General features: G+C 39.7%; 2 protein-coding genes and 1 pseudogene across 2 annotated transcripts; 1 reads left to right on the forward strand and 2 right to left on the reverse strand.

Annotated features, from left to right (window-relative positions):
• Nucleotides 1-610: 610 nt before the first annotated feature.
• Nucleotides 611-7,783, reverse strand: LOC129138256 (unconventional myosin-Vb-like; annotated as a pseudogene).
• A 7,520-nt stretch (nt 7,784-15,303) lies between these two features.
• On the reverse strand, nt 15,304-21,808 carry LOC112208012 (cyclin-dependent kinase 2-associated protein 2-like). Its single transcript, XM_054675142.2, has 3 exons — nt 21,687-21,808; nt 18,335-18,712; nt 15,304-17,896 (listed from the first exon to the last, which is right to left on the reverse strand). Exon 3 carries the CDS (start codon nt 17,695-17,697, stop codon nt 17,368-17,370), a length of 330 nt encoding a protein of 109 aa, XP_054531117.1. The 5' UTR covers nt 17,698-17,896; nt 18,335-18,712; nt 21,687-21,808; the 3' UTR covers nt 15,304-17,367.
• A 2,650-nt stretch (nt 21,809-24,458) lies between these two features.
• Nucleotides 24,459-25,330, forward strand: LOC129138301 (uncharacterized). The gene has a single exon (XM_054675198.2). The coding sequence runs from the start codon at nt 24,544-24,546 to the stop codon at nt 25,261-25,263; it is 720 nt and encodes a 239-aa protein (XP_054531173.1). The 5' UTR covers nt 24,459-24,543; the 3' UTR covers nt 25,264-25,330.
• The last annotated feature ends 480 nt before the right edge of the window (nt 25,331-25,810 follow it).

Raw genomic sequence — 25,810 nt, forward strand, 5'->3', positions numbered from 1 at the left:
GTATGAAGGTTCTAAGTAAATATTTGATGAATTGATGGTAGCAGTGTTAATTTTTAAATGTTCCAACCTCCTAGTTTTTTGGTTTTGTTTTTTACAAAAGCCTTAAAGTTTGGTACTAAGGAAATCAAAGAATCAACTCCCACCATCATGCTTCAGGGAAAGGGAAAAATGTCTACCTTTGGGTCTAATCTGCCTCCCAGGCGAGCCTACAGGTACTAGAACTCTAACTGCAACTAGGATGGCACAGGGAAAATGCATGTATGTAATATGCTTGTCGGCTTCAGCAACAACTCATGTATACATACACATTTACTATATGTAAACAGGTCCCGTATAATACTTAAAACACAAGTGTTTGACCTATAAATATTTGATTCTTAGTATTTAAAATGCTTCTAATGTTTTAAAAGACAAAACTCCACCATGATATCACATTGAACATTAAAATTATTCCCACAGCAACACTTATTTCAGAGAAACAATTGAGAAGTCAGTTATCTTAGTCACCACTAAAGGCACCTGGTGAGAAAAGCCTGAACTAAATTTTAAATATTAAAAAATTAAACAGACATCTAGCACAGAGTTCAAAGCTTTATGTTGAATTGTTTAAGAGTCATTACTGATTTCATGACGCTGATAAGTGTTTGAGATGAAATGATTTTTAAAAATGCAGAGAAAATGCTAACAGAATATTATATAGTTCCCCTAAAGATGCTTCTTCTAACCTCCAAGTATTAAATAAGATTGATCTAAATGTTAAGTACATATAAAGTATATATTTGCTAGTCATCTATAAATTTTAAGTACAATTCCAGTGATATACCTGTATCTTTTGGAAGAGAAGAACTAAACCTGTCGTTTCTTAGGCTAAGTAGACAATTCATAAGGTCCTTCCTTCCCCATTTATTCTGATTGCCAAGCTTTTGTTCAGTAAGCTCTTGGCATCTAGTAATTAACCAGTGACAGCAGACAGTAGTGACCAAGAGAGATGGAGAGAATGATGGTGTAAGACAGTAGATAAGGACAGTAAGCCACTGTATTTGTGGAACCACTGCATGTCAAAACTCCTTAACTCTCTAACAAGGCATTTTTGGTCTTTTAAGATTAAGGACAGTCCTTACATAAGGGACTCAGTTTCAAACTAAAGTACATCAAAAAGCAAATTATACTTCACAAACAATTTTAAAGAGGTAGCCACAAACCCAGCTGTTTTAGATTGGCCTTCTAAATGAAGTCAGCACATGGATCCATGTGTGAGTGTCATGGACGTCAGTGATTATGTAACTGAAACTGAAAGAAAAAGGCACAGCTCTGCAGACACCCAAGAGAAGCTGGCATGTTTAATGTGGATGTGGAAGGGATAATGTCCATGGCAACTGATTGGAACACAACTGTCAGCAGCCTCAACGCAGGCTAAGAGTGGGTTAAGCCCCAGGAGATGCAGAGAATGACTGAGGAAGCTGTGGTCTAAGGGCACAGTACAGAAGGTAGCTTGGAGTGTGCTGTGTTTCCTAGAGCCTTTTAAGTTGGGTGGTTGAGTAAAGGAGGGTGGAGGCAGGCTGTTCTACTTCCAATCCATGGATAAATCTCATTTTCTCAATGTAATACAGAGGCTGTTCTTCTATGATTGGCAAACACTATTTGTTCTTATCATGGAAACAGCATACTGCTATCAAGAAATAGGGAAAAGACAGTAAAAAAAATGTGTGGAAAGAATATGGAATACCATGCAGCCATAAAAAATGATGAGTTCATGTCCTTTGTAGGGACATGGATGAAGCTGGAAACCATCATTCTCAGCAAACTATCGCAAGGACAAAAAACCAAACGCCGCATGTTCTCACTCATAGGTGGGAATTGCACAATGAGAACACTTGGACACAGGAAGGGGAACATCACACACCAGGGCCTGCTGTGTGGTGGGGGGAGGGAGGAGGGATAGCATTAGGAGATATACTTAATGGAAATGACGAGTTAGTGGGTGCAGCAAACCAACATGGCACATGTATACATATGCAACAAACCTGCACATTGTGCACATGTACCCTAGAACTTTAAGTATAATTTAAAAAGTGTGGAAAGAATAATATGGGTTTCTAACTGAATGCTTGCTTTTGAAGAGCCCCAAAACAAACAAACAAAAAATTCTAAGAGCAGCAAACATCTACGTCTGTTATATTACTGAATTACTCTTTTTTAAAATCCTTATTTCATAGGAGAGATATTTACAATTTTGAATTACAACGTTTGAAAAACGTTGAAAATAACCTGAAAGGGGAAAGTTGACCTAAGCCATTTTATTCTCTTGAAAAAACCCCAAACTTTTGTATAATAGTAATCCCTGAACTGAGTATTTTTGAAGGTTTTTCAGATAATCTGATGTGCGAGGTTAGTTTGTTTTACTATTCAGTTGTTTGGAATAGTAGAGCATTATATGACACTCTTACTGGAGGCTTAATGGTATTAAGAGATTAAAAGCTTTCACATTGTTTGGATTTTACATCTATAAATAAAACAAGTTGTTATCATTTTGTAATATTTAGCTTACATACATTTTTGTGAGAGTTTTGTGGGACTTGGAAAGTGTATGGACTAGCATCAGACACAAATTATTTTTCCATCTTTCTCACTTGGAGTTTCAGGTAGCAGCATTTTAATCATCTCTTCCATTAAACCAAGATTACACAAAAGCGTTTGAGGACACTGAGGACTGGCACTTCTAATTTTGCTTCAGAAACCAGTACTCAAAATGTCTGGTTTGGAGGTCAGTTACACTGCTGTCTTTGTATAATCAGCCATTAAAAAATATTTTGGGGACATTTCTCAGAAGTCTCATCCCCATATTTTTGTTCTTAACACATCTCACCACAAACTCTACCACACCTATGGTTTGCAAACTTTGGGAAATGTCAGTATATGTCATTATCATGGTTATTAGTACTATTATTTGTTAAAAGCCCTTTGAAGGCAATTTATGTGACTTATATATAGTAAGTATTTTAATTTGGACATTCTCCAGTTACATGCAAAGATTAAAACTCGGCAGCTTCATTTTATAGAATTGGCATCTTTTAGATGGCTATGGGGACTGCTTGGTGTCTGTAAATTATTATGTATATTTGTTGGACTGAAATCAAACTTAAAATCTTCCACATTTCAAGTGTTTTTATTCTGAGCAGTACATACAAAAAATAACGCCATAGTTGTGTCTAATTCTGTATAGTTCAGCACCCTCCACAGGCTGTCAATCTCTGGTTTGATCTACTTTTACCAGATTTAACAGATCCTTGAATTTACTTTACTGTCTATACTTCCTTTTTGCTCACATTGGGAATCAGACTAAACATGCATCTACTTCATTGAGGAACTCCAGATTGAGACATGCTGGGATTGACTCCATGGTTAGGGAAGATGGATGAAATGGAAACAAAACAGGAAACATTTGCTTGGCATCTAATAGCAGTTGCTGAGGGTCATTCTGCTCTTGTAGTTGTGCCTGGATCATTTGTATAAAGGCCACTGTTACCTGTTCTTCAAATTCATTCAGGGGAGGCTAAAGGTTTAAAATTTTGACAATCTGCTGGGTGCTGAGAGAGGCACACAGGGAGCAGATGGCCTCTGCATCCTCCTGGGTTTTCTTCTTTAATTGCAGGAGCTGGGCTGCTTGGATCAGAGGTTCCATGGTCTGAACTACTCCACTCTGGTGAAGGTTTCTTCCTCAAAGCCACTCCTCAAGCTGACTTATATTGTACCTGAGTTGCATGCCTGTGCTCCAAGAGCAGACGTCCTTCCGCAGGAGCAGGTCATTAAGAGTCACTGGGTTGATCATGAAGAAGAGCTGTTTGAATACCTGCAGGATGATCTCAGGGTCCAAGCCCTGGTCACACATGACTGTATGAAAGGCATTCATCTGGCGGATGATAGCTTCCAGGCGGTATGAGTTATCCCCATCTGCCATGCTGGAGGAGTGCTTCTGGGAGCCAGTGGGCTTCACACCAGATAGACCCTGAATGCTCTCATTTTCCAACATGGCAGAAACTATCATCAGCTGTAACACACCCTCGGCAATTTTAAAGAGCTGCTGGTAGATCTGAATGGAAAGGTCGCTCAGTACCTGACGATATTCGGTGAGGTCAAATTTCTTAAGGCAGTGTTCGTTGTGCTTTGCCGTATTCTGAGTCATGAAGCCCTCATCCCCGCTGTACCGCTTCAGACAGTGAAGAAGGTGGCAGGTGTTGGATAACAGGAATGACGTCATCTCAAAGTCATCACTGTGCTTCTTCAGGACTTTCTTAGTGCCGTTGGTGGTGGAGGTCATCAGGGAGTGCACCTTGAGATCATCGTTGGTTTGGTCCGCGAGCCGGATGCACATGTAGAGCAGGTAGGCGGAGAGACAGGGCACTGTGTCCAACAGCATCTGGGGCTTCAAGTCTGTCACCAGGTTGAGGATGAGGAGGGCCTCGCCCTCTTTGTGGCACTCCAACATGCCCTGGAAATCCTTTTCTTTCCACTGAACTGTGACCTTCCTGTTGAACTCATGGTGCTTCCTCTCACTCTGGGCCAACGCCTGGGCAGCTTCTTCATGTAAATCTTCAGTTGCTTTTAGAGCTTCCTCTCATTCTTTTCCTCTTACTTTATTTTTCACCAAAGAACTTCCTATCAACTAGTATGTTGAATATTTTGCTTATTAACTTTGTTTATTGTCTTCTCCCTCGATTAGAATATTAGCCACTTGAGGACAAGGATTTGAGCCTGTTACATTCACTGCTGAATTTTAGGCTCCTGGAAGATACCCAGCATTCAATAGAGACCACACAATAAATATATGTCAAATAAATGAGTCTGTAAGTTCATCAATTTATTTGCCCATATGCATTAACTTTTGCCCATATACATCCAATAACTCTTGTTATATGAAATCAACTGTACTATTTGCTTCATGTAATAGTTTAAAAATACATATGTGTGTATATAAATATATACAGAGATCATAGACCTAACTCTATCTATATATGTGTGTATGTGATATATATAAATATATACACACATATATATGACTGACATATATATATAAATATATACACACACATATATATGACTGACATATATATATAAATATATACACACACATAGATATGACTGATATATGTATCTATCTTGTGTAAGTGGAATCAGGCAGTATTCAAACATACTTTCAATTAGTAATGACTATAGTTTAAATAAGAGAAAGTTTAAGGATTCTGATAGTTTAAATAAGAGAAAGCAAACATCACTACTACTAGTATTTGGGGAAAAAGATTACAAATAGAGATATTATGATAAAAGCATACAATATTTTTTATGTTTGTGCACTTAGATCGATGTTCAAACTTTGGCTCACCTATACATGTATAGCACATTGGAATATGTGCTACAGTATGCCATTTATAAAGATGGAAAATAATAGTTTATAAACATTATTATTTATTTAGCAACATCATAAGCTTGGTTTCAAAAAAAAACCTGAATTACATAGCATAATCCCAGTGCTGGAGAACAGAACAGTAGCTGCCAAGGGTTAGGGTTGGCTGGAAGATATGATTAGTGAGGGATAACGTGAAAACATGTACTTTGTTTGTGGTGATAGAGCAGTTCTGCATCCAGATAATGGTAATGGTTACATAAATCCACACTTCATAGATCTATACACACACATCACACATACATTCAAACACATCTGTACATGTAAAATCCTTAGAAATATGAATAGGGCCTGAACCTAAGTTAATGGTATGGAAACAATGTCAATTTCCTGATTTTGGCAATGTACTAGGTTAAGTTATATATAATCATTGGGGAAAGTTGCCTGAAAATAGCATAGTCATTCATTTTACTTCTTTTTTTAACTTCTTATGAGTCAAATTATTTAAAAACAAAAGGTATTAAGCAAAGACAAAAATTTGAAAGTTCAAAAATCAAAGCCCATATGAATTTGGACATATTATTTGATTTCTTTTGTAGACCTTGATTTCTTCACCTGTAAAAATGGAATAATAGTATGATTCCTATCTCATTATTGTCATGCTTAAATCATACCACTTAAGTAGGTGCCTGTATATATATATATATATATATATATATATATATATATATATATATATACACACACACACACATATATCTATATATATGACTGACTTTGACTGACTTAGGTCTATGATTTAAGATGCGGAAATTGGAATTTACCAGACCATTTGTGAATTGATTTGTTCTTATGCTTCACCAACTGTCATGGTAAAGGACACCTTAGCCCCAGCTCATAGTATGAAAACACGTAAATGCTTCTATGTGCCCTAAATTTCTCTTGGTTAAGCTTTATACTTTTTTTTGTTTATGACACAGAAATATGATCACAAAGCACATGTGTACCACAATACAAATTTCACGTATTTTGTCTCTGTATCATGTTTTCTTTCCATTTATGTCTTTTCAAGCTAACAATTCCTAATCTCCTAATACAGTGGGCCTTTCAAGCACTTACTTCTTTAGATAGTCATGTTCTTTTAACTAGGATCTCACAGATAAAGTTATCAAAGCGTAGAAAAGGGTGAAGAACCTTGACTCCTTCCCCTCTCCATCCCCCACTGAATTCAATTCGTCCCAACCTTGTATTTGTTTTATTCTTCTGGAAAAGAAAATATAGTCATCACCCTCAATAAATATACAATCTAGTTAGAGAGATATGACTTCAGAGTAGGATTTCTTAGTTTTGATTTTGATTATCTTCCTTTAGATATTTGGAAAGACCAAAATGCTGTATGCTTATGGACTGCAAGCAGTATGAGTGGAAAACAAAAGTAATAAATGTTACTTCTGACTTTATTATAACGTTAGGATTGTTAATAGTTAACAATTACTTACTGAAGGAAGATTTAAATTGAATATTTCTAAATGGGAAAAATTTTAAAAGCAGGTGAGTCCATAAATTTTAGGACCCAGAATCTACTTAGCTAAAAACTCAATGAGAGTTAATTCTCTGTTGGTGTTGCAGCAATTCTTGAGGTTATTTGTGAAGACTCACATGAGAGCTAAACAATAAAAGAGGACTGAGACCACTTCAAGGGATGGAGAACACCTTCCTTTCTTGTTCAGATGATGCTCTGAGACACTGCTGTTTATTTTGACTGCCTCTTTTTAAACAAACTTCCACTTAGGAACTTAAAAACCACCTGAAAACCAACAGCCACAAAAAAGTGGGGAACTCAGTGTTTAAGCATTATTGTTCACCAGACACAGTACTGAGCACTTACATAAATGGTATGGTTTAAGCATGACAATAATGAGATAGAAATTCTACTATCATTCCATTTTTACAGGTGAAGAAATCAGGGTCTACTAAAGAAATCAAATAATATGTTCAAATTCATAAGGGCTTTGATTTTAGAAATTTTAGATTTTTTGTCTTTGTTTAATACCAATTATTTTTAAATAATTTGACTCACAAGAAGTTAAAAAATAGTAAAAAGAATGACCGTGTTATTTTCAGCCAACTTTCCCCAATAATTATATCTAACTTAACCTAGTATGTTGCCAAAATCAGGAAATTGACATCGTTTCCATACCATTAACTCAGGTTCAGACCCTATTCATATTTCTAAGGATTTTACATGTACTCTTGTGTAGGTGTGTGTGAGTGTATGTGTGATGTGTGTGTATAGATCTATGAAGTGCAGATTTATGTAACCATCACCATAATCTGGATGCAGAACTGCTCTATCACCACAAAGAAAGTACATGTTTTCATGTTATCCCTCACTAATCACATCTTCCAACCAACCCTAACCTTTGGCAGCCACTGATCTGTTCTCCAGCACTAGGATTATGCTTTGTAAATCAGGTATTTTTGAAGCCAAAGCTCATGAGGTTGCCAAATAAATAATAATATTTTATAAAATGTTATTTTCAGTCTTTATAAATGGCATACTGTAGCACATATTCAAATGTGCTATACATGTATAGGTGGCAAAGTTTGAACACGGATCTAAGTGCACAAACATAAAAAATATTGTACACTTTTATCACAATATCCCTATTTGTAATATTTTCCCCCAAAAGCTAGTAGTAGTGATGTTTGCTTTCTCTTATTTAAATTATCTGAATTATAGTCATTACTAATTGAAAGTATGTTTTAATACTGCCTGATTCCACTTACGTAAGATATCTAAAATAGTTAAACTCCTAGAAATAGAGTAGAATACTGGTTGCCAGGGTCTGGAAGGAGGGGAAATGGGGGGTTGCTGTTCAATGGGTATAAAATTCAGTTATAACAGATGAATAAGTTCTAGAGATCTGCTGTCAACAGAGCACGTATAGTTAACAAGATTGTATTGCACAGTTAAAAATTTATTAATAGGATATATCTCATGTTAAACATACTTACTTCATTAACAGAAAAAAATGGAATATTTTACACATAAAATTACATATATGCCTGAATTTCGCATTTTGTTTCACAAATTGTACTGGTGCTAAAAAGGTATTTTTGCATTAAAAAACATATAACTGAAGGAAAAGTTACAAATGAGTGATCATTCATAAATAAAATATAATCCTAGGGACCGCTGTTTTTCCATTTTGAACACCCTCCACAATTAGTCTTAATAATTATGTTGACTGAATGCAAAATAATGATTTCTCAAGAGGCAATAGAAAATAGAGAATAAGTCCATTCTTGAGAAAATGTATAATTAGTGAAAGTAATTTTTCCATCCTCTTTTCTTATTTAAATCTCAAGTACTCTCTGCCACTCTGTGCTCTTCTTTCTGGGGTAAAATATGCCAGCTATCCACAGTCAGGGCATTCTCTAACCACTCCTCCTTAGAGATGTCTACAGACTTTTACTCAGCTAGACTGTCTTGTTGCCTGTCTTCATATCAACTTCGCAAGACGTGTGGACCATTCTCTTAGGCCCCTGCATGGCAGTGCATAATATATTCCATGCTAATTATCTAATGAGGTTCACTAAATTAATCTTTTATTATATCACATAAAATACTCTTAGATCTAACAGTACAAACATTTCCAATTATGGGCCGGGCGCGGTGGTTCACGCCTGTAATCCCAGCACTTTGGGAGGCCGAGCTGGGCGCATCACGAGGTCAGGAGATCGAGGCCATCCTGGGTAACATGGTGAAACCCCGTCTCAACCAAACATACAAAAAATTAGCCAGGTGCGGTGGCGGGCGCCTGTAGTCTCAGCTACTCACAAGGCTGAGGCAGGAGAATGGCGTTAACCCAGGAGGCGGAGCTTGCGGTGCGCCCAGATTGCGCCACTGCACTCCAACCTGGGCGACAGAGGGAAACTCTGTCTCAAAAAAAAAAAAAAAAAAAAAGAAGAAAATTCCAATTACATCACTCCTTTGAATTACATCCTAAGACTAATTTAAAGAGGATATCACAAAAATAGAAATGATAGCGACAGAAAATGGTCCCAATTTTCACTGCACTGTTGCTAAGACCACCTTGCCACTCATCATTATAGAATGCCTTTCAGGTAACATAATAAGAGCCATTTTTAAAATGGAACCTTACTATACCCATGTATGACAGGCAGAGGGACTCTATTATTATTCATAGTTTACAGATGAAGCAGTTAGATTTGCCCCAGGTCACTGGCTTATTCAATGACAGGCTAAGACAGAACCAAGTTTTATTCTCAAATAAGACCATAAAGAAAAGGATTGATCCAAATGAATTATAAAATTTTCTTACAGCCCCAGTAACAATAATAGATAAGCTAATGATTTCTTTAATAAAAATCTGATATGACAAGTAGAATGTGACAGAATCAACATGATCAATTAATCAGATTTGGGTAGTAGTTTGGTAGCTAAATGTTGGATACTCTTGGACATAAAGATGACAGTATTTATGACGATAAAGATGACCATTCCACAGTTTGAGAATTTCTACAGAGAGAGAGATGAAGAAAATTTCTGAAGTTATTGAAACTGTGTGAAGATGAATTATTTGGTTGATGAACTGCTATCATTCTAAATGGACTTCACTTTCTCAAAAAATAACGCAGAAGGATGAAATATGTATTGAATGAAAATTATATTTTGTTTTTCCATTTTTACCTAATAAAAAAATCAGAAAAACAGATTTTTTTAAAAAAAAGAAAAGATGACTATAATAGACAATGGAGACTAGTAGAGGCAGTAGGGAGGGCAGCCAGGGTTGAAAAACTACAGGGTATTAAGCTTCATATCTGCATGATGAGATCAGTCATATCCCAAACCTCAGCATGGCACAATATACCCGGGTAACAAACCTGCCTAGACATTTGTGTAAAATGAGATGATTGCAGGGTAGTTTTAAAAGTCATTCTCCTTATGAAAATATGGAATGTTGTGCACATTATTTCATAGACTTTGTGCTTAGTTAAAGGTCTTAACCAAAAATTCTAAATGATTTCTCCTATTAATAAATAAATATCAATAACATCATTTTAATGGGCTCTATGAAGACCTTATTGTGTGATTGTATCATAATTCAACAAGTGCCCTATTATTGAACACTTAGACTCTTTCTGATTATTTCCCTTTACAAAAAATGCTATATTATACATTGTTGTATGTATTTTTAAGTTATGAAATTGTTAGGGCAAAAGGTGAATAAATGTAAGGTCTTTGATAAATACTGTCAGAATTCTCTCCATAGAGGATACGATAAAGCATCTTTTCATTTGAAGGAGCAAGAATAACTGCTAAATACTTCTGAGACTTCCAGTACTTTTTTGGTTTTAAGTTTTGTTGTTGTTTATTTGGTTTTTTGGAGGTTTTCTGTTTTGTTTTATAAGTATGTTTCAGTATTACTAAGTATTCAGTCATGGTGGATATTCGAAGAATAATTTCTCTCTTTGGGATTATTCCTCTAACACTATGAGCAAGTATCACTGTGTTCTTTCTCTAAAGGAAAATATAAAGCATAGACAAATTAAATGCTGCTCAGATTCTAAAACTATGAAAATATAACAATGGAGAAACAAATAGCAAGTCTGTAGCTACTCAATGACTTTAGCATTGAGTGGATCCTAAAATGCCTATTTTTGCACAGAATGAAAAAGATACAGCAGGTTCCTTTGGAAGATCAAAGTGAGAAAATTGACTACAGCTTTAACAGCCTTAAAATAAATTTTTGGCAGAATGGAAAAGTATGCATAATTGAGAAAAGTACACTAATCTGTAGACTAAAATAGATATAAAAACAGGCTAAACCATAATGCTGCTACCTGTTGTTTTGACAACAATCTTCCACCTGTCCCTGACTGCTGTGTTTAGGGAATCAAAGTTTAGAGCTGAAAAAAATAGGAGGTTGGAGAGTTTAGGACGAAGGCAGCGTAGGGCTGTGTAAATTGCAGAGAAGTCGGAGCCAGAAGACTTGAGTGGCATGCAATTGTGGATGGGCTATGAAATCCGGCAGCCTGCCTTTAAATACCAACTCAGACATTTACTAATCCTATGATCCCAGGCAAATACCATATCCTCTCTTTGGCTCAGTTTCTACATTTTTAAATAGGGATAAAAATAGTGCCTTACTGCCGGGCGTGGTGGCTCAAGCCTATAATCCCAGTAGTTTGGGAGGCCGAGGCAGGCGGATCATGAGGTCAGGAGATCGAGACCATCGTGGCTAACACGGCGAAACCCCATCTCTATTAAAAATGCAAAAAATTAGCTGGGCGTGGTGGTGGGTGCCTGTAGTCCCAGCTACTGGGGAGGCTGAGGCAGGAGAATGGCATGAACATGGGAGGCGGAGCTTGTAGTGAGTCGAGATCACGCCACTGCACTCCAGCCTGTACGACAGAAGGAGACTCCGTCTCAAAAAAAAAAAAAGTGCCTTATTTTCCCAGTGCCTGACTCATATTATTTATTAAATATTAGCCATTCTTTTATTATATAACTAGATTGGAACTGGGCAGGTCACCTTACCTTGTGTCTCAATTTCTTCAACTGTAAAATGAAGTAGTTAGACAATGTGAGCATGTGATATCACAACTAGATGTGAAAGTCTATGGTCCTATCACAACAGCAACAACAACAAACTCACTGGATGTTATCATGCTACCATTAGAGTAGGTTTGGAAATGATCCGAAGCCACCAAAGTGAATATGAAAATAAAGAATTCAAAGCACAGTAGGGGAGTAAAGGAGAGAGGGGAAATAAGAAAAGTCACTTTTACAGATAGATTTTTTACATCTACATTTATCATCTGATACTATAATTATATCAAATATGTGATTGATTGCATAGGCAATAAAGTTACTATAAAACAGTCATTTGTGCATTGCAAGAAGAGTGGTTTTTTCCAACTTCCTTTTGTAAACCAATAAGTGAATGAGGCAGATCTCAAGTGATTTAGAGATTTTGCTTTGCAAGGTGGAGGATACACCCGGGAAAAAGAATCACAAGTCACAAGTAGGCGATGTCCTGTGCTTTTTTTTTTTTTAATTTTTTTTTATTGATCATTCTTGGGTGTTTCTCACAGAGGGGGATTTGGCAGGGTCATAGGACAATAGTGGAGGGAGGGTCAGCAGATAAACAAGTGAACAAAGGTCTCTGGTTTTCCTATGCAGAGGACCCTGCGGCCTTCCGCAGTGTTTGTGTCCCTGGGTACTTGAGATTAGAGAGTGGTGATGACTCTTAACGAGCATGCTGCCTTCAAGCATCTGTTTAACAAAGCACATCTTGCACCACCCTTAATCCATTTAACCCTGAGTGGACACAGCACATGTTTCAGAGAGCACAGGGTTGGGGGTAGGGTCACCGATCAACAGGATCACAAGGCAGAAGAATTTTTCTTAGTACAGAACAAAATGAAAAGTCTCCCGTGTCTACCTCTTTCTACACAGACATGGCAACCATCCAATTTCTCAATCCTTTCCCCGCCTTTCCCCCCTTTCTATTCCACAAAACCGCCATTGTCATCATGGCCCGTTCTCAATGAGGTGTTGGGTACACCTCCCAGACGGGGTGGTGGCTGGGCAGAGGGGCTCCTCACTTCCCAGTAGGGGCGGCCGGGCAGAGGAGCCCCTCACCTCCCGGACCGGGCGGCTGGCCGGGCTGGGGGCTGACCCCCCCACCTCCTTCCTGGACGGGGCGGCTGGCTGGGCAGAGGGGCTCCTCACTTCCCAGTAGGGGCGGCCGGGCAGAGGCACCCCTCACCTCCCGGACAGGGTCCTGTGCTTTTTCTAAAGAGGGTTTTGGGAACTTCAGTATTTAAAGGAGAAAGAGGAAGCAGGCAGGAAATTAAAACAGGGGAGGAAAAGAAGGAGAGAGGGAAGGCAAGGAAGCAAATGGCTACATTCTTGTGAGGCTCTGATTAGTGCTCAGTGAATCTGTATGTTACGTGTGGCAAAAACAGGAGGAAGGAGTCAGTTGTGCATTCATCCTCTCAGTAAATCTACATTTTACATAAGTTAAAGTAAGCATATGAAATTACAGCTGTTTGGGAACAAAAGGATGGCAGTTTTTGCATGACTCAGGTTCCAAGCTTAATTTTCCTTTGTCATAGTGAGTTTGGGGTCCTGAGATTTTATTTTCCTTTCACACTTTCTACCAATATAAAGCTTCCTCATAGATGCCTTCTTTTTTCAAACATTAACAACCCTCGTGGTTTTCTCTCATTTTGAGTACAGAAAACATAATACTGTACAATAATTTTATCTGTCTTAAATACAAGACTGCTTATGATTCACTTAAAATAAAAAAATGGCTCCACATTTCTGGCTTTTAGTTGGATTATGATTTCAACCCCCAAAATCAGAGCTTTTTAACCTTGAGTTTGAGTTTCACAGACCCAGTAAAGTGGAAATATAGACTTTTTCTTAGGACAGTGTTATGACACTCAAAAGAATTGTGGCCAAACTTAATTACCTGTTGCAAACATCATTGCAGTTTTTTACTGAACTATAAGAGACTTTCTTGTGCCTATCACAGTGTATATGCTAAATACATATTACAGGGCCAGGCACGGTGGCCCATGCCTATAATCCCAATGCTTCGACAGGCCAAAGCAGGAGCATTGCTTGAGGCCAAGATTTTGACACCTGCCTGGGCAACATAGCACAACCCCATCTCTAAATTTTTTTTTTAATTATCCAAGCATGGTAGCAGGTGCCTGTAGACCAAGCTACTTGGGAGGCTGAGATGGGAGGATCAATTGAGCCCAGGAGTAAGGTTACAGTGAACTATGATCACACCCCTGCACTTCAGCCTGGGTGACAGAGTGAGACCCTGATTCTAAAAATAAAAAATAAATTAAAAATACATAAATACATAAATAAGTATTATGGAATCAACAAATAAATAAATTGAAAAAAGGATTGAGTAAAATTACTCAGCAATGAGGCCTTTGTTGTCTATCCTTATATAAAATAAATCCCCAGGCCCCCACATCCCCATTACTGTTCTTATTTTTCTCCATACCATTCATAGTCATGTTATACTACATATGTATTTGTTGATGGTCTTTCTCTTACTGGTAGAATGTAAGCTCCATGATAGAAGAGACGTTGTTGATGTTTTCCTTTGTATTTTTTTCACTGCTTAGTTCCCAGTGCACACAGTAAGCACACAATAAATATTTACTGTATGGATATTTAAGCAAGTCACTTCCCTCAATTTCTTCAAATTATTTATGTCACTTTGAAGGTAAAATCTCTCTTCTATACATCATTTTTCCTTCAACCTCCACTTTTAATATCTGTCACTGGCAAACGTAATAAGTATACTCATTGTTCAGGTCAATAATGAGAAATTTTAAGCACTTTATTAAATATTTATTGAGTGTTCCTCTATAATGGACACTCTACTATACATTTCTGCCTTATTTGTGGAATGTATTCAATGTAATTATGCCACACAGGTAGACTTCCAGATCCTTGTGTCAAACTTACTTTCCTTGGCTTTGTTGGAAAACACATACTGTTATGAAGCTCACTTTAAGGCAAATATTTCTTGAAAATCCAAAACTGATAGATATATGTATGTAGGTTTCCTTCTTATATGTCTTTTACAAGCAATGAAGTTGTGTATCTCCTTTAGTGTTTAATGTGTTTCATCAGATAATGCCCTAGAAGTTTTATCAAATTTTTCTGTCCACCTTTTGAAGGTGTATGAGAGTGAAAAAATGCAGTCTGCTGCTTCACTAATAAAACTAGGACAAACGCCATTCCAACTGAAATATGTGAAACACTTGGTTTTATTAATTTGAAGCATTTTAAACCTCTAAATTTGGACTCGAGTAAAGACATTTCATAGAAAAACTGAAATTTTTTTTGTTTATTTTTTAATCTTGATAACTTGTAATAGTTTACAGCCACAGTGGCAGCTTTTATATGTGTACATGCATTTAAATACAGTTTCATAAATAGCCATGTGGCAAAATATCTGCCACTAGGCAAAACAAAATATTGGCCACTAAATGAACATCTTTAAGTAATATTGAAAATAGATGTGAGGTAATTTTTTATCTAAAGTGACTGTAGTCTATATTAAGACATACTCACTGTAACAATTCAAGTTTTAAAATCCTTGTTTTATAACTCAAAAATGTGTCTTTTCCAAAAAACACATCTTTACATTTATTGCTATTGTACATTCATTTGGCAGGAAACAGGGATGTTTGATGTCTTGCAATGATAAAACAATCATATTCAATAGAAAATTATCTCACATTCTGCATGACTTTTGAACATTCTATAAGATAATTACATAAGTGAAAAACCAATTTGTAGATATCTGAGTGAGTACAACCATTTAATAAATGTGAATAAAGCATTTCAGAACATTTTAATGTACACTGCATTTTCTGATAGTAAGATTTTAGGTTAAAATAAGATTATACTTTAAAAAGCTTACCATTTTGAAAAAAATCATATCACTGTTGGCAATGCCTTTTTCATATTTGAGATGCTAGTCCAACATATTGCATATCCATTTGTTTTTGTTTGATTTTATTGTTATTACATTCATGGTAATACTAAAATACACACACACACAATTACTTAGGCTTTTTTTTCCAATAAAAAGCCCAAAGAAAAATGCTGACAACGTTCAGTTGAAATTTTGAAATTGGGTTTTATAATTCTGCCCACATAGCAAAAGCTGAAATGGTCTATGAAGATGTAGTTTTTGAAAGAATGAAGCAAGTAGTAAAACCAACAAAACCAAGTGAAAATTATACAAGGAAACACAATAATAAGTTAACAAAAAAAATACACTTTTTCTTCATGTTGACAAGACATGATTTATTCCTTTCTAATATTTTCCCATCTCTTATAAATATATAAGCTTGCTTGTTAATACTTTGTCTAACTCTAATTTTTATTCTGTTACCAATGTCATTAATACTTTATTTTTCTTTATTTCTCTTGTAAAGTGACTTCTGAACTTCCTAGTTTGTTTAAACTATTGCAAGGTCAGAAAACCAAACACTGCATATTCTCACTCATAGGTGGGAATTAAACAATGAGAATACTTGGACACAGGCAAGGGAACATCACACACTGGGGCCTGTCATGGGGTGGGGGGCTGGGGGAGGGAGAGCATTAGGAGAAATACCTAATATAAATGACAGGTTAATGGGTGAAGCAAACCAACACAGCACATGTATACATATGTAACAAACCTGCACGTTGTGCACATGTACCCTAGAACTTAAAGTATAATAAAAATAAATAAATACATAAATAAAATAAAATGAATAAAAAAGAAATACAAACATATTAATCATAAGTAAATGAAACATCTGATAATCTCATTATGTCTGGTAGTAATGTCACCTCTGAGTATTTAAATATTCATCTACATATTTCTTTGCTAAATTTCCTTTTATTTCTCCTTTATATTAAACTTTTTTTTAGAGAGCACAACTCCAAAGCATCTTTTATTAATATAGAAAGGTCATATTTAGCAAAAGACACAAGGCAGGGAAGTGTCAGGCCTGAGGCCTGAGCTGTGCTGAGGGACAAGGAGGATCCGGACAAGTGCTGGGAAGGGCTGAGTGGTGGGGGCCACAGAAAGTTCCAGTGGGCAACACTGTCGGCAGGTCATGGGTGGGACTCACGGGGACCTCGCTGCTAACTCTTGTTGCGTTGGTGGGGTGGGGTGGGGAGGGGGGTCCTTAGTGCTGCCACCTGGAGTGAGAACCGCCCCTTGGTTCCTGGAGGGCACCCATCAAGGGACACAGGACAGGAAGCCCAGGATGGTTAGTGCAACTAGGGATGAAGGCCAGGGAGAAGCAGGTGCTCTGGAGTCCAGACACAGAGGCCTAGGAGCTTCCTGTTAAGTGTGGGCGTTCCACTCTGTCTCTACCAGGCACTCTGACTAGGGATGGATGATACCTCTCTTCAGGCGCTTCACGGCGCTCTTGCTGCCAGCATAGGTGGGCCAGATCCCTTTGCCCATCTCCCCTGTGACCAACAGCAGTTCCGTGTAGGTGCTCTGGGAGCCCTGGGCACCAGGTGGTTTCATGGCCTGCACACAACCGATGGTAGGCGGTCCAAAGTCTTTAAACAGCAGTCTGAAAGGGGCAGTGGCTCCCGGCCCTGAGCCCGACGGCGACAGGACGCTTCCTGTAGGGACCGGAGTGCCTGGCCCAGGGGTGCTGGAGCCGGGGGTGCTGCTGGGGGCAGGGGTGGTAGGTTTGTAGGACATCCCCAACTCCTGGGCGCTGGGGAAGCCAGCAGGCTGCTCTTCAGGGGTTGGCTGTGGGACCGCTCAGCAGCGATCTGATTGGCAAGCAGGCTGCACGCCCCCTGGTAAATCTATATTAAACTTTTTAACTGCAATTTGCATTACTCTAAATACAGTTCAAATATTCTCCATGAAAATTTCACATTTGAGTTGAGACATCCTAAAATGTAAAATACACAATGGATTTCAAAGATTTCATATGAAAAAAGAATGCAAACTATGTCTAACAATTTTTATATTGATTACATATTGACCCAATATTTTGGATATATATTGGGTTAAATAAAATATACAATTAAAAAAATCATGCTACATTTTTGTTAAAAAATTTAAATAAACTATATATGAAATTATTTCTTGGGATAGAAAAGCGGACATGATTAAATATGTACTTAAACTTTTTTCAAAAACATATCTTTAAAACACATGTTCAAACACAACAAAAGTATTTTAATTTTGAATAGGTAAAATAAACTTATTCCTGCTAAAATTCAATCATGGCATGATTTCCTTTGTATGCATTTGAGGACTCTGTTTATAACTGAGATACAAACATAAAACTTTTGAAACTCTTCTAAGAATGTCTAACACAAATTACCTGTATAGATATCACGGCACAGACGATGCTGAGGCTGGACTGACTGAAGAAGAACAGGCTGAAGATGCTGTACTCGCACAGCAGCTGGCCCCCAGGTTACCCACCCTTCATGTACATGGCGATGGTCACCTGGCTCACCAGCAAAGTGAACAACAGGTCGGTGGCAGCCAGCCACATAACTGTGTAGAAGGTGGTCTCCTTCTGCTCCTTGCGCGACTTGCACAGCACCACGATGGCCACCAGGTTGCCCACCACCCTGAAAATGGACGGTCCCAGGCTGTCCAGCAGATCGGGCTCCAGGCCAAGGACACATTGGCCTGGGAAGGGGTTAACATGACAGTGGCTGGTGGTACGCAGCCCTGGAGTGCGAAGCTGAGTCTGGAGATGGCAGAAGAGAGACAAAGCCACCATGAGTGAAATGACCATCTGCAGGGCATTAGACCCACGCCCAGGAAACGGGATGCTAACATGACAAGGGAGGAACTCAATCCCACTCTCTGGATTGCAACCACTTACCAACGGCAGCCACCCAAATCTCCAGGCTCTCTCTGCTCCTGCCAGCAGCACACCCTTGCTGATCTTAATATTTATAAACTGAGCCTCCCATTCCTCTTCCTCCCCCCAACCTATCTCACTCCACTGACAAGACCCATCTCCAGGGAAAGGTAGCTCCCTAGTATTATTCCTGACAGATTCTGAGTTAATAAAATGCACATTGAAACCCTGGAAGACAATTTGGAAAGCGCTCTCTTTCCTCCTTGGCTCCCCTGGCAGCGCCCCATCTCCGCGCCCTTTGCCCGATGGCCCACATCCCATGTCATGTGTAGTGGCCCCAGTGATGGGGCCTAAGACAATGAAACCTAAGACTAATTGGTGTACCTGAGGAAGAAGTGAATTCTAAAAGCTAGGAAAACATATTTGGGGGAATAATCAAGGAAACCTTCCATGGCCTAGACATCCAAATAAAAGAAGCACAAATAACACCTGGGAAATTCATCACAAAAAGATCTTAGCCTAGGCACATTGTCATTGGGTCATCCAAAGTTAAGACAAAAGAAAGAATCTTAACAGCTGTGAGACAGGAGCACTAGGTAACCTATAAAGGAAAACCTATTAAACTAACAGCAGATTTTGCAGCAGAAACCTTAAAAGCTAGATGGGATTGGGGCCCTTTCTTCAGCCTCCTCAAACAAAACAATTATCAGCCAAGAATTCTGTATCTAGGAAAACTAAACATCATATATGGAAGAAAGATACAGTCATTTTCAGACAAACAAATGCTGACAGAATTTGCCATTACCAAACCAGCACTGTAAGAACTGCTAAAAGGAGCTCTAAATCATGAAACAAACCCTGGAAACACATCAAAACAGAACTTCATTAAAGCATAAATCACACAAGACCTATAAAACAAAAATACAAGTTAAAAAGCAAAAACAAAAAACAAAAACAAAGTACAGAGGCAACAGAGAGCATAATGGTACCTCACTTTTTAATACTAATGTTGGTTGTAAACGGCTTCAATGCTCCACTTACAAGATACAGAACCACAGAATGGATAATAACTCACCAACTAACTATCTGCTGCCTTCAGGAGACTCACCTAACACATAACGACCTACATAAACTTAAGGAAAGTGGCAGAAAAAGGCATTTCATGCAAATGGACACCAAAAGCGAGCAGCGGTAGCTATTCTCATATGAGACAAAACAAACTTTAAAGCAACAGTAGCTAAAAGAGACAAAGACAGTATATAATGGTAAAGGTCTCATTCAACAGAAAAACATGACAATCCTAAACATACATGAACCTAACACTGGAGCTCCCAAATTTATAAACAATCACTAGTAAACATAAGAAATAAGATAGACAGCAACACAATAATAGTGGGGGACTTCATTACTCCACTGACAGCACTAGACAGGTCATCAAGACAGAAAGTCAACAAAGAAACACTGGATTTAAACTATACTTTGGAACAAATGGACTTAACAGATATATAAGAACATTTCATCCAACAACCACAGAATACACATTCCATTCAACAGCACATGGAATTTTCTCCAAGACAGACCATATGATAGGCCATAAAACGAGTCTCAATAAATTTAAGAAAATTGAAATTGTACCACGCACTCTCTCAGATCACAGTGGAATAAAACTGAAAATCAACTCCAAAAGGAATCTTCAAAACCATGCAAATACATGGAAATTAAATAACCTGCTCCTGAATGAGCACTGGGAGAAAAACAAAATCAAGATGGAAATGGAAAAAATTTCTTTGAACTGGATGACACAACCTATCAAGACCTCTGGGATACAGCAAAGGCAGTGCTAAGAGGAAAGTTTGTAGCCCTAAACACCTATGTCAAAAAGTATGAAAGAGCACAGACAATCTAAGTTCACATCTCAGAGAACTGGAGAAGCAGGAACAAGCCAAACCCAATCCCAGCAAACAAAGGAAATAACCAAGATCAGAGCAGAACTAAATGAAATTGACACAGCAACAACAACAACAACAAATACAAAACATGAATAAAACAAAAAGTTGGTTATTTGAAAAGATAAACAAAATCGATAGACCATTATAAGATTAACCAAGAAAAGAAGAGAGGAAATCCAAATAACCTCACTAAGAAATGAAACAGGGGATATTACAACTGACACCACTGAAATATTAAAGATTATTCAAGGGTACTATGAACACCTTTTGGCACATAAACTAGAAAACCCAGAAGAGTTGCATAAATTCCTGGAAAAATACAACCCTCCTAGCTTAAATCAGGAAGAAGTAGATACCCCAAGCAGACCAATAAAACAAGCAGCAAGATTGAAATGGTAATTTTAAAATTACCAACAAAAAAAGCCGAGGACCAGACAGATTCACAGCAGAATTCTACCAGACATTCAAAGAATATTTTCTTTCATTCAAAGAAGAAATGATACCAATCCTTTCACACTATTCCACAAGACAGAGAAAGAAGAAACACTCCCTTCTTTCTATGAAGCCAGCATCACCCTAATACCAAAACCATGAAAGGACATAACCAAAAAAGAAAACTACAGACCAATATCCATGATGAACACAGATGCCAAAATCCTTAACAAAATACTATCTAACTGAATCCAACAACATATCAAAAAGATAATCCACCATGATCAAGTGGGTTTCATACCAGTGACACAGGAATGGTTTAACATATGCAAGTCAATAAATGTGATACACCAAATAAACAGAATTTTTTAAAAACTCACATGATTTTATCAATAGATGCAGAAAAAGCATTTGACAAAATCTAGCATTGCTTTATGATTAAAGCTCTCAGCAAAATAGGCATACAAGGAACATACCTTAATGTAATAAAAGCCATCTATGACAGACCCACAGCCAACATAATACTGAATGGGGAAAAGGTGAAAGCATTCCCTTTGAGAACTGGAACAAGATGAAGAGCCTACTCTCACCACTCCTCTTCAACATAGTACTGGAAGTCCTAGCCAGAGCAATCAGACAAAAGAAGGAAATAGAGGAAATCCAAATCGGTAAAGAGGAAGTCAAACTGTTACTGGTTGCTGATGATATGATCTTTTGCCTTGAAAGCCCTACGGACTCCTCTAGAAAGCTCCTAGAACTGATAAAAGAATTCAGCAAAGTTTCCAGATACAAGATTAATGGACACAAATCAGTAGCTCTTCTATACATCAACAGCTATCAAGCTGAGAATCACATCAAGAACTCAACCCCTTTTACAATAGCTGCAAAAAACAAACAAACAAAAAACAAACAAAACTTAGGAATATACCTAGCAAAGTAATCAAAAGACCTCTACAATGAAAATTACAAAACACTGCTGAAAGAAATCATAGATGGAGCCAAGCACATTGGCGCATGCCTATATTCCCAGCTACTCGGGAAACTGAGGCAGGAGAATCGCTTGAACCCGGGAGGCAGAAGTTGTAGTGAGCCGAGATAACACCATTGAACTCCCACCTCAGCGACAAGAGCGAAACTACCTCTGAAAAAGAAAAAAAAAAAAAAAAACAAGAAAGAAAAGAAATCATAGATGACACAAACAAATGGAAACACATCCCCATGCTCATGGATGGGTAGAACTAATATTGTGAAAATTACCATTCTGTTAAAGGCAATCTACGAATTCAATGCAATCCCCATCTGAATACCACCATCATCCCTCACAGAATTACAAAAACAATTCTAAAATTAATATGGAACCAAAAGAGTGCCATGTAGCCAAACCAAGGCTAAGCAAAAAGAACAAACCTGGAGGCATCACACTACTTGATTTCAAACTGTACAATAAGGCCATAGTTACCAGAACAGCATGGTACTGGTTTAAAAATAGGCACATAGACCAATGGAACAGAAGAGAGAACTCAGAAATTAACCCAAATACTTACAGCCATCTGATCTTTGACAAAGCAAACAAAAACATAAAGTGGGGAAAGGACACCCTTTTCAACACATGATGTTGGGATAATTGGCGAGCCACATGTAGGGGAATAAAACTGGATTCTCATCTCTCACCTTATACAAAAATCTACTCAAGATGGATTAAGAACTTAAACCTAATTCCTGAACTGTAAAAATTCTAGAAGATAACACTGGAAAAACCCTTCTAGACATTGGCATAGGCAAGGATTTCATGACCAAGAACCCAAATGCAAATGCAATAAAAACAAAGATAAATAGCTGGGACTTAATTAAACTAAAGAGCTTTTGCATGGCAAAGGGAACAGTCAGCAGAGTAAATAGACAAATCGCAGCGTGGGACCCCTGACCCTGACCCTGACCCCTAACCACTGACCCTGACCCCTAACCCCTGACCCAAACCCTAACCACTATCCCTAACCCTAACCCCTAACCCCAACCCTCACCCTAACCCAACCCTAACCCCTAATCCCTAACCCCTAACATCTCTTAAACCCTAACTCTAAACGTTGACTCCTAACCCCTAACTCTGACCCCAATCCCTATCTCCAACCCCTAACCCTAAACTTAACCCCTAACCCCTAACCCTAACACCAACCTTAACCCTAGGTTCTTTACTAAGTTTGTATTGACTATGTCAATGTTGATTATTATGATGGCTGCCTTTGGACTGCACGGCAGCGAGGGGATTGCGGGTCTTATATTAATATTTTTGTATTGAGGCAGCGCATTAGCATTACAGGTGCTTTTTACATGAGCAATGGGGGTGTCATACTTTGGGTGTCATGTCTGCATTAGGAATGCCGCATTTGTCTTCCGAGGCTGCGGTGTGGATCTCGCACTGCGGCCGCCTCGCCTTGGCTGGGGAGAATCTCGGTGGGCAGGATTCAGAGGGGCTTTTGGTTTCCCGTTTTCCACACTGAACCCTTCTAACTGGTCTCTGACCCTGATTATTCAGGGCTGCAAACAGGAAGGATTTTATTCACCGTTGATGCGGCCCCGAGTTGTCCCAAAGCGAGGCAGTGCCCCCAAGGTCTGTGCTGAGGAGAACGCTGCTCTGCCTTCGCGGTGTCCCCCGGGTGTGTGCTGAGCAGAACGCAGCTCCGCCCTCGCGGTGCCCCCGGCCCGCCCGCCCGGGTCTGTGCTGAGGCGAACACTGCTCCGCCTTCGCTGTATCTCCGAAGTCTGTGCAGAGGAGAACTCAGCTCCGCCCTCGCGATGCTCTCCGGGTCTGTGCTGAGGAGAAGGCAGCTCCGCCCTAGCAAAGGCAGAGCGCCCTTCGCAAAGGCAGAGGAGCAGAGCGCCAGCGCAGGCGCGGAGAGGCGCAGAGCAGGGCAGGTGGCACCAACAGCGGGTCCCTCAGGCCTCAAGCGCATGCATTCCAGTGGCCACCCAGACCATGCTCCGCCGACTGGGCGCCCAAGCTGCAGTCGCCCTCTGTGTGCAGGCAGCAGCTGCCTGGCAACCCCCGAGCTCGCTCGCGCTGCCAGCATCGCAGAACCATGGCCAGGTGTCCCAGTGGCTGCGGCCAAGCCAGGCATTCTGACCGGCGGCGGCGGCTGCACAGGAGCGAGAACTGAGAACCCGCCGCTCAACCCCACACGGGGTGACTGCTGAGGGCCCATACCAATGGCCCCGATCTCCCTCAGGTGGAGGACTCGGCGGGAGGCACAGCCTGGGGGCCCTCGGACTGGGCGGGAGGCACAGCCTGGGGGCCCTCAGGCTGGGCGCGCTGGCGATCCCGAGGCCGACCAGGCCATGCACCTCCAGCCCGCCTGGGCACCCAAGCTGCAGCCGCCTTCTGTGTGCAGGCAGCAACCTCCAGGCAACTCCCGAGTCCGCCCTCACTTCCCACATCTCGGAACGAGGGCCAGATGTCCCTGTGGCTGCGGCCAAGCCAGGCGGTCTGCCCTGCAGCAGCTGCACGGGGGCGGGAACCGGCCCTCAGCCCTATCCCCCGTGGCTGCAGAGGGCCCTTGGCTAGAGGTGTCGAGCTCTGGCATAGGAGGAGCCGAGCGGGGGCAGGGTCTGGCGGGCTCTCAGGCCAGGGGCACTTGCGATCCAGAGGCCGCCCAGGCCATGCTCCACCACCTGGGCGCCCAGCTACAGGCGCCAGGCAACTCCCAAGCTGGCTGGCGCGCCCAGCCTCGCAGACCCGGGCCTGGATATCGCCGTGGCTGCGGCCAAGCCAGGCGGTCTGCCTGGCGGCTGCACCGGGGCAGGAACCGACCCTCAGCCCCATCCCCGGTGGCTGCGGACGGCCCCTGGAGCGGCCCCGACGTCTCTTCGGAGGAGAAGAGGGGCGGGAGTCACGGCCAGGCAGGCCCTCAGGCGGGAAGGGATGCGCGCCTGCGATTCTGGGACTTACCGCACCAGCCCAGGAGAACCCGGAAGCCAGCAGCTCCTGTTTCTCTGTGTGATTCTGTGAGGAACCACCAAATTGTTTTCCACGGCAAGTGCATCATTTTCTATTCCTAGCAGCCAGTTCATGAGGGCTCCAATTTCTCCACCTCCTTAGCAACATTGATTTTCTGTGTCGTTGTTATGAAAGCCTTACTAGTGGATGCAAAATGGTATCTCATTTGGGTTTTGTCTTGCATTTTATTAATGAATAACGGTGTTTAGCATCTTTTCTTATCCGTCTTAGACATTTGTGTATCTTCTTCGGAGAAATATCTATTCAAGTCCTTTGCCTATTTTTTAATTGGGATGTTAGAAATTCTGATGTTGAGTTGTGGGATATTAAGCTTTTATCAGATACACACTTTGATTTTATCAGATACATATTTTCTCACATATTATCGGTTGTCTTTTAACTCCCTTGATAGTATCCTTTGATGCATAAAGGTTTTTTATTTTGATGAAATCTAATTTACGTGTATTTTCTTTTGTTATCTGTGCTTTTCTGTCATATTTCAAAATACACTTAAAACTCAAAGGTCATAAATGTTTACCTTGTGTTTTCTTCTAAGAGTTACATACTTTAGTCCTTACATGTAAGTCTTTTATTAATTTAGAATTAATT

This window comes from Pan troglodytes, chromosome 22 (genome assembly GCF_028858775.2).
Source record: "Pan troglodytes isolate AG18354 chromosome 22, NHGRI_mPanTro3-v2.0_pri, whole genome shotgun sequence".
In the NCBI taxonomy this organism is placed as follows: domain Eukaryota; kingdom Metazoa; phylum Chordata; class Mammalia; order Primates; family Hominidae; genus Pan; species Pan troglodytes.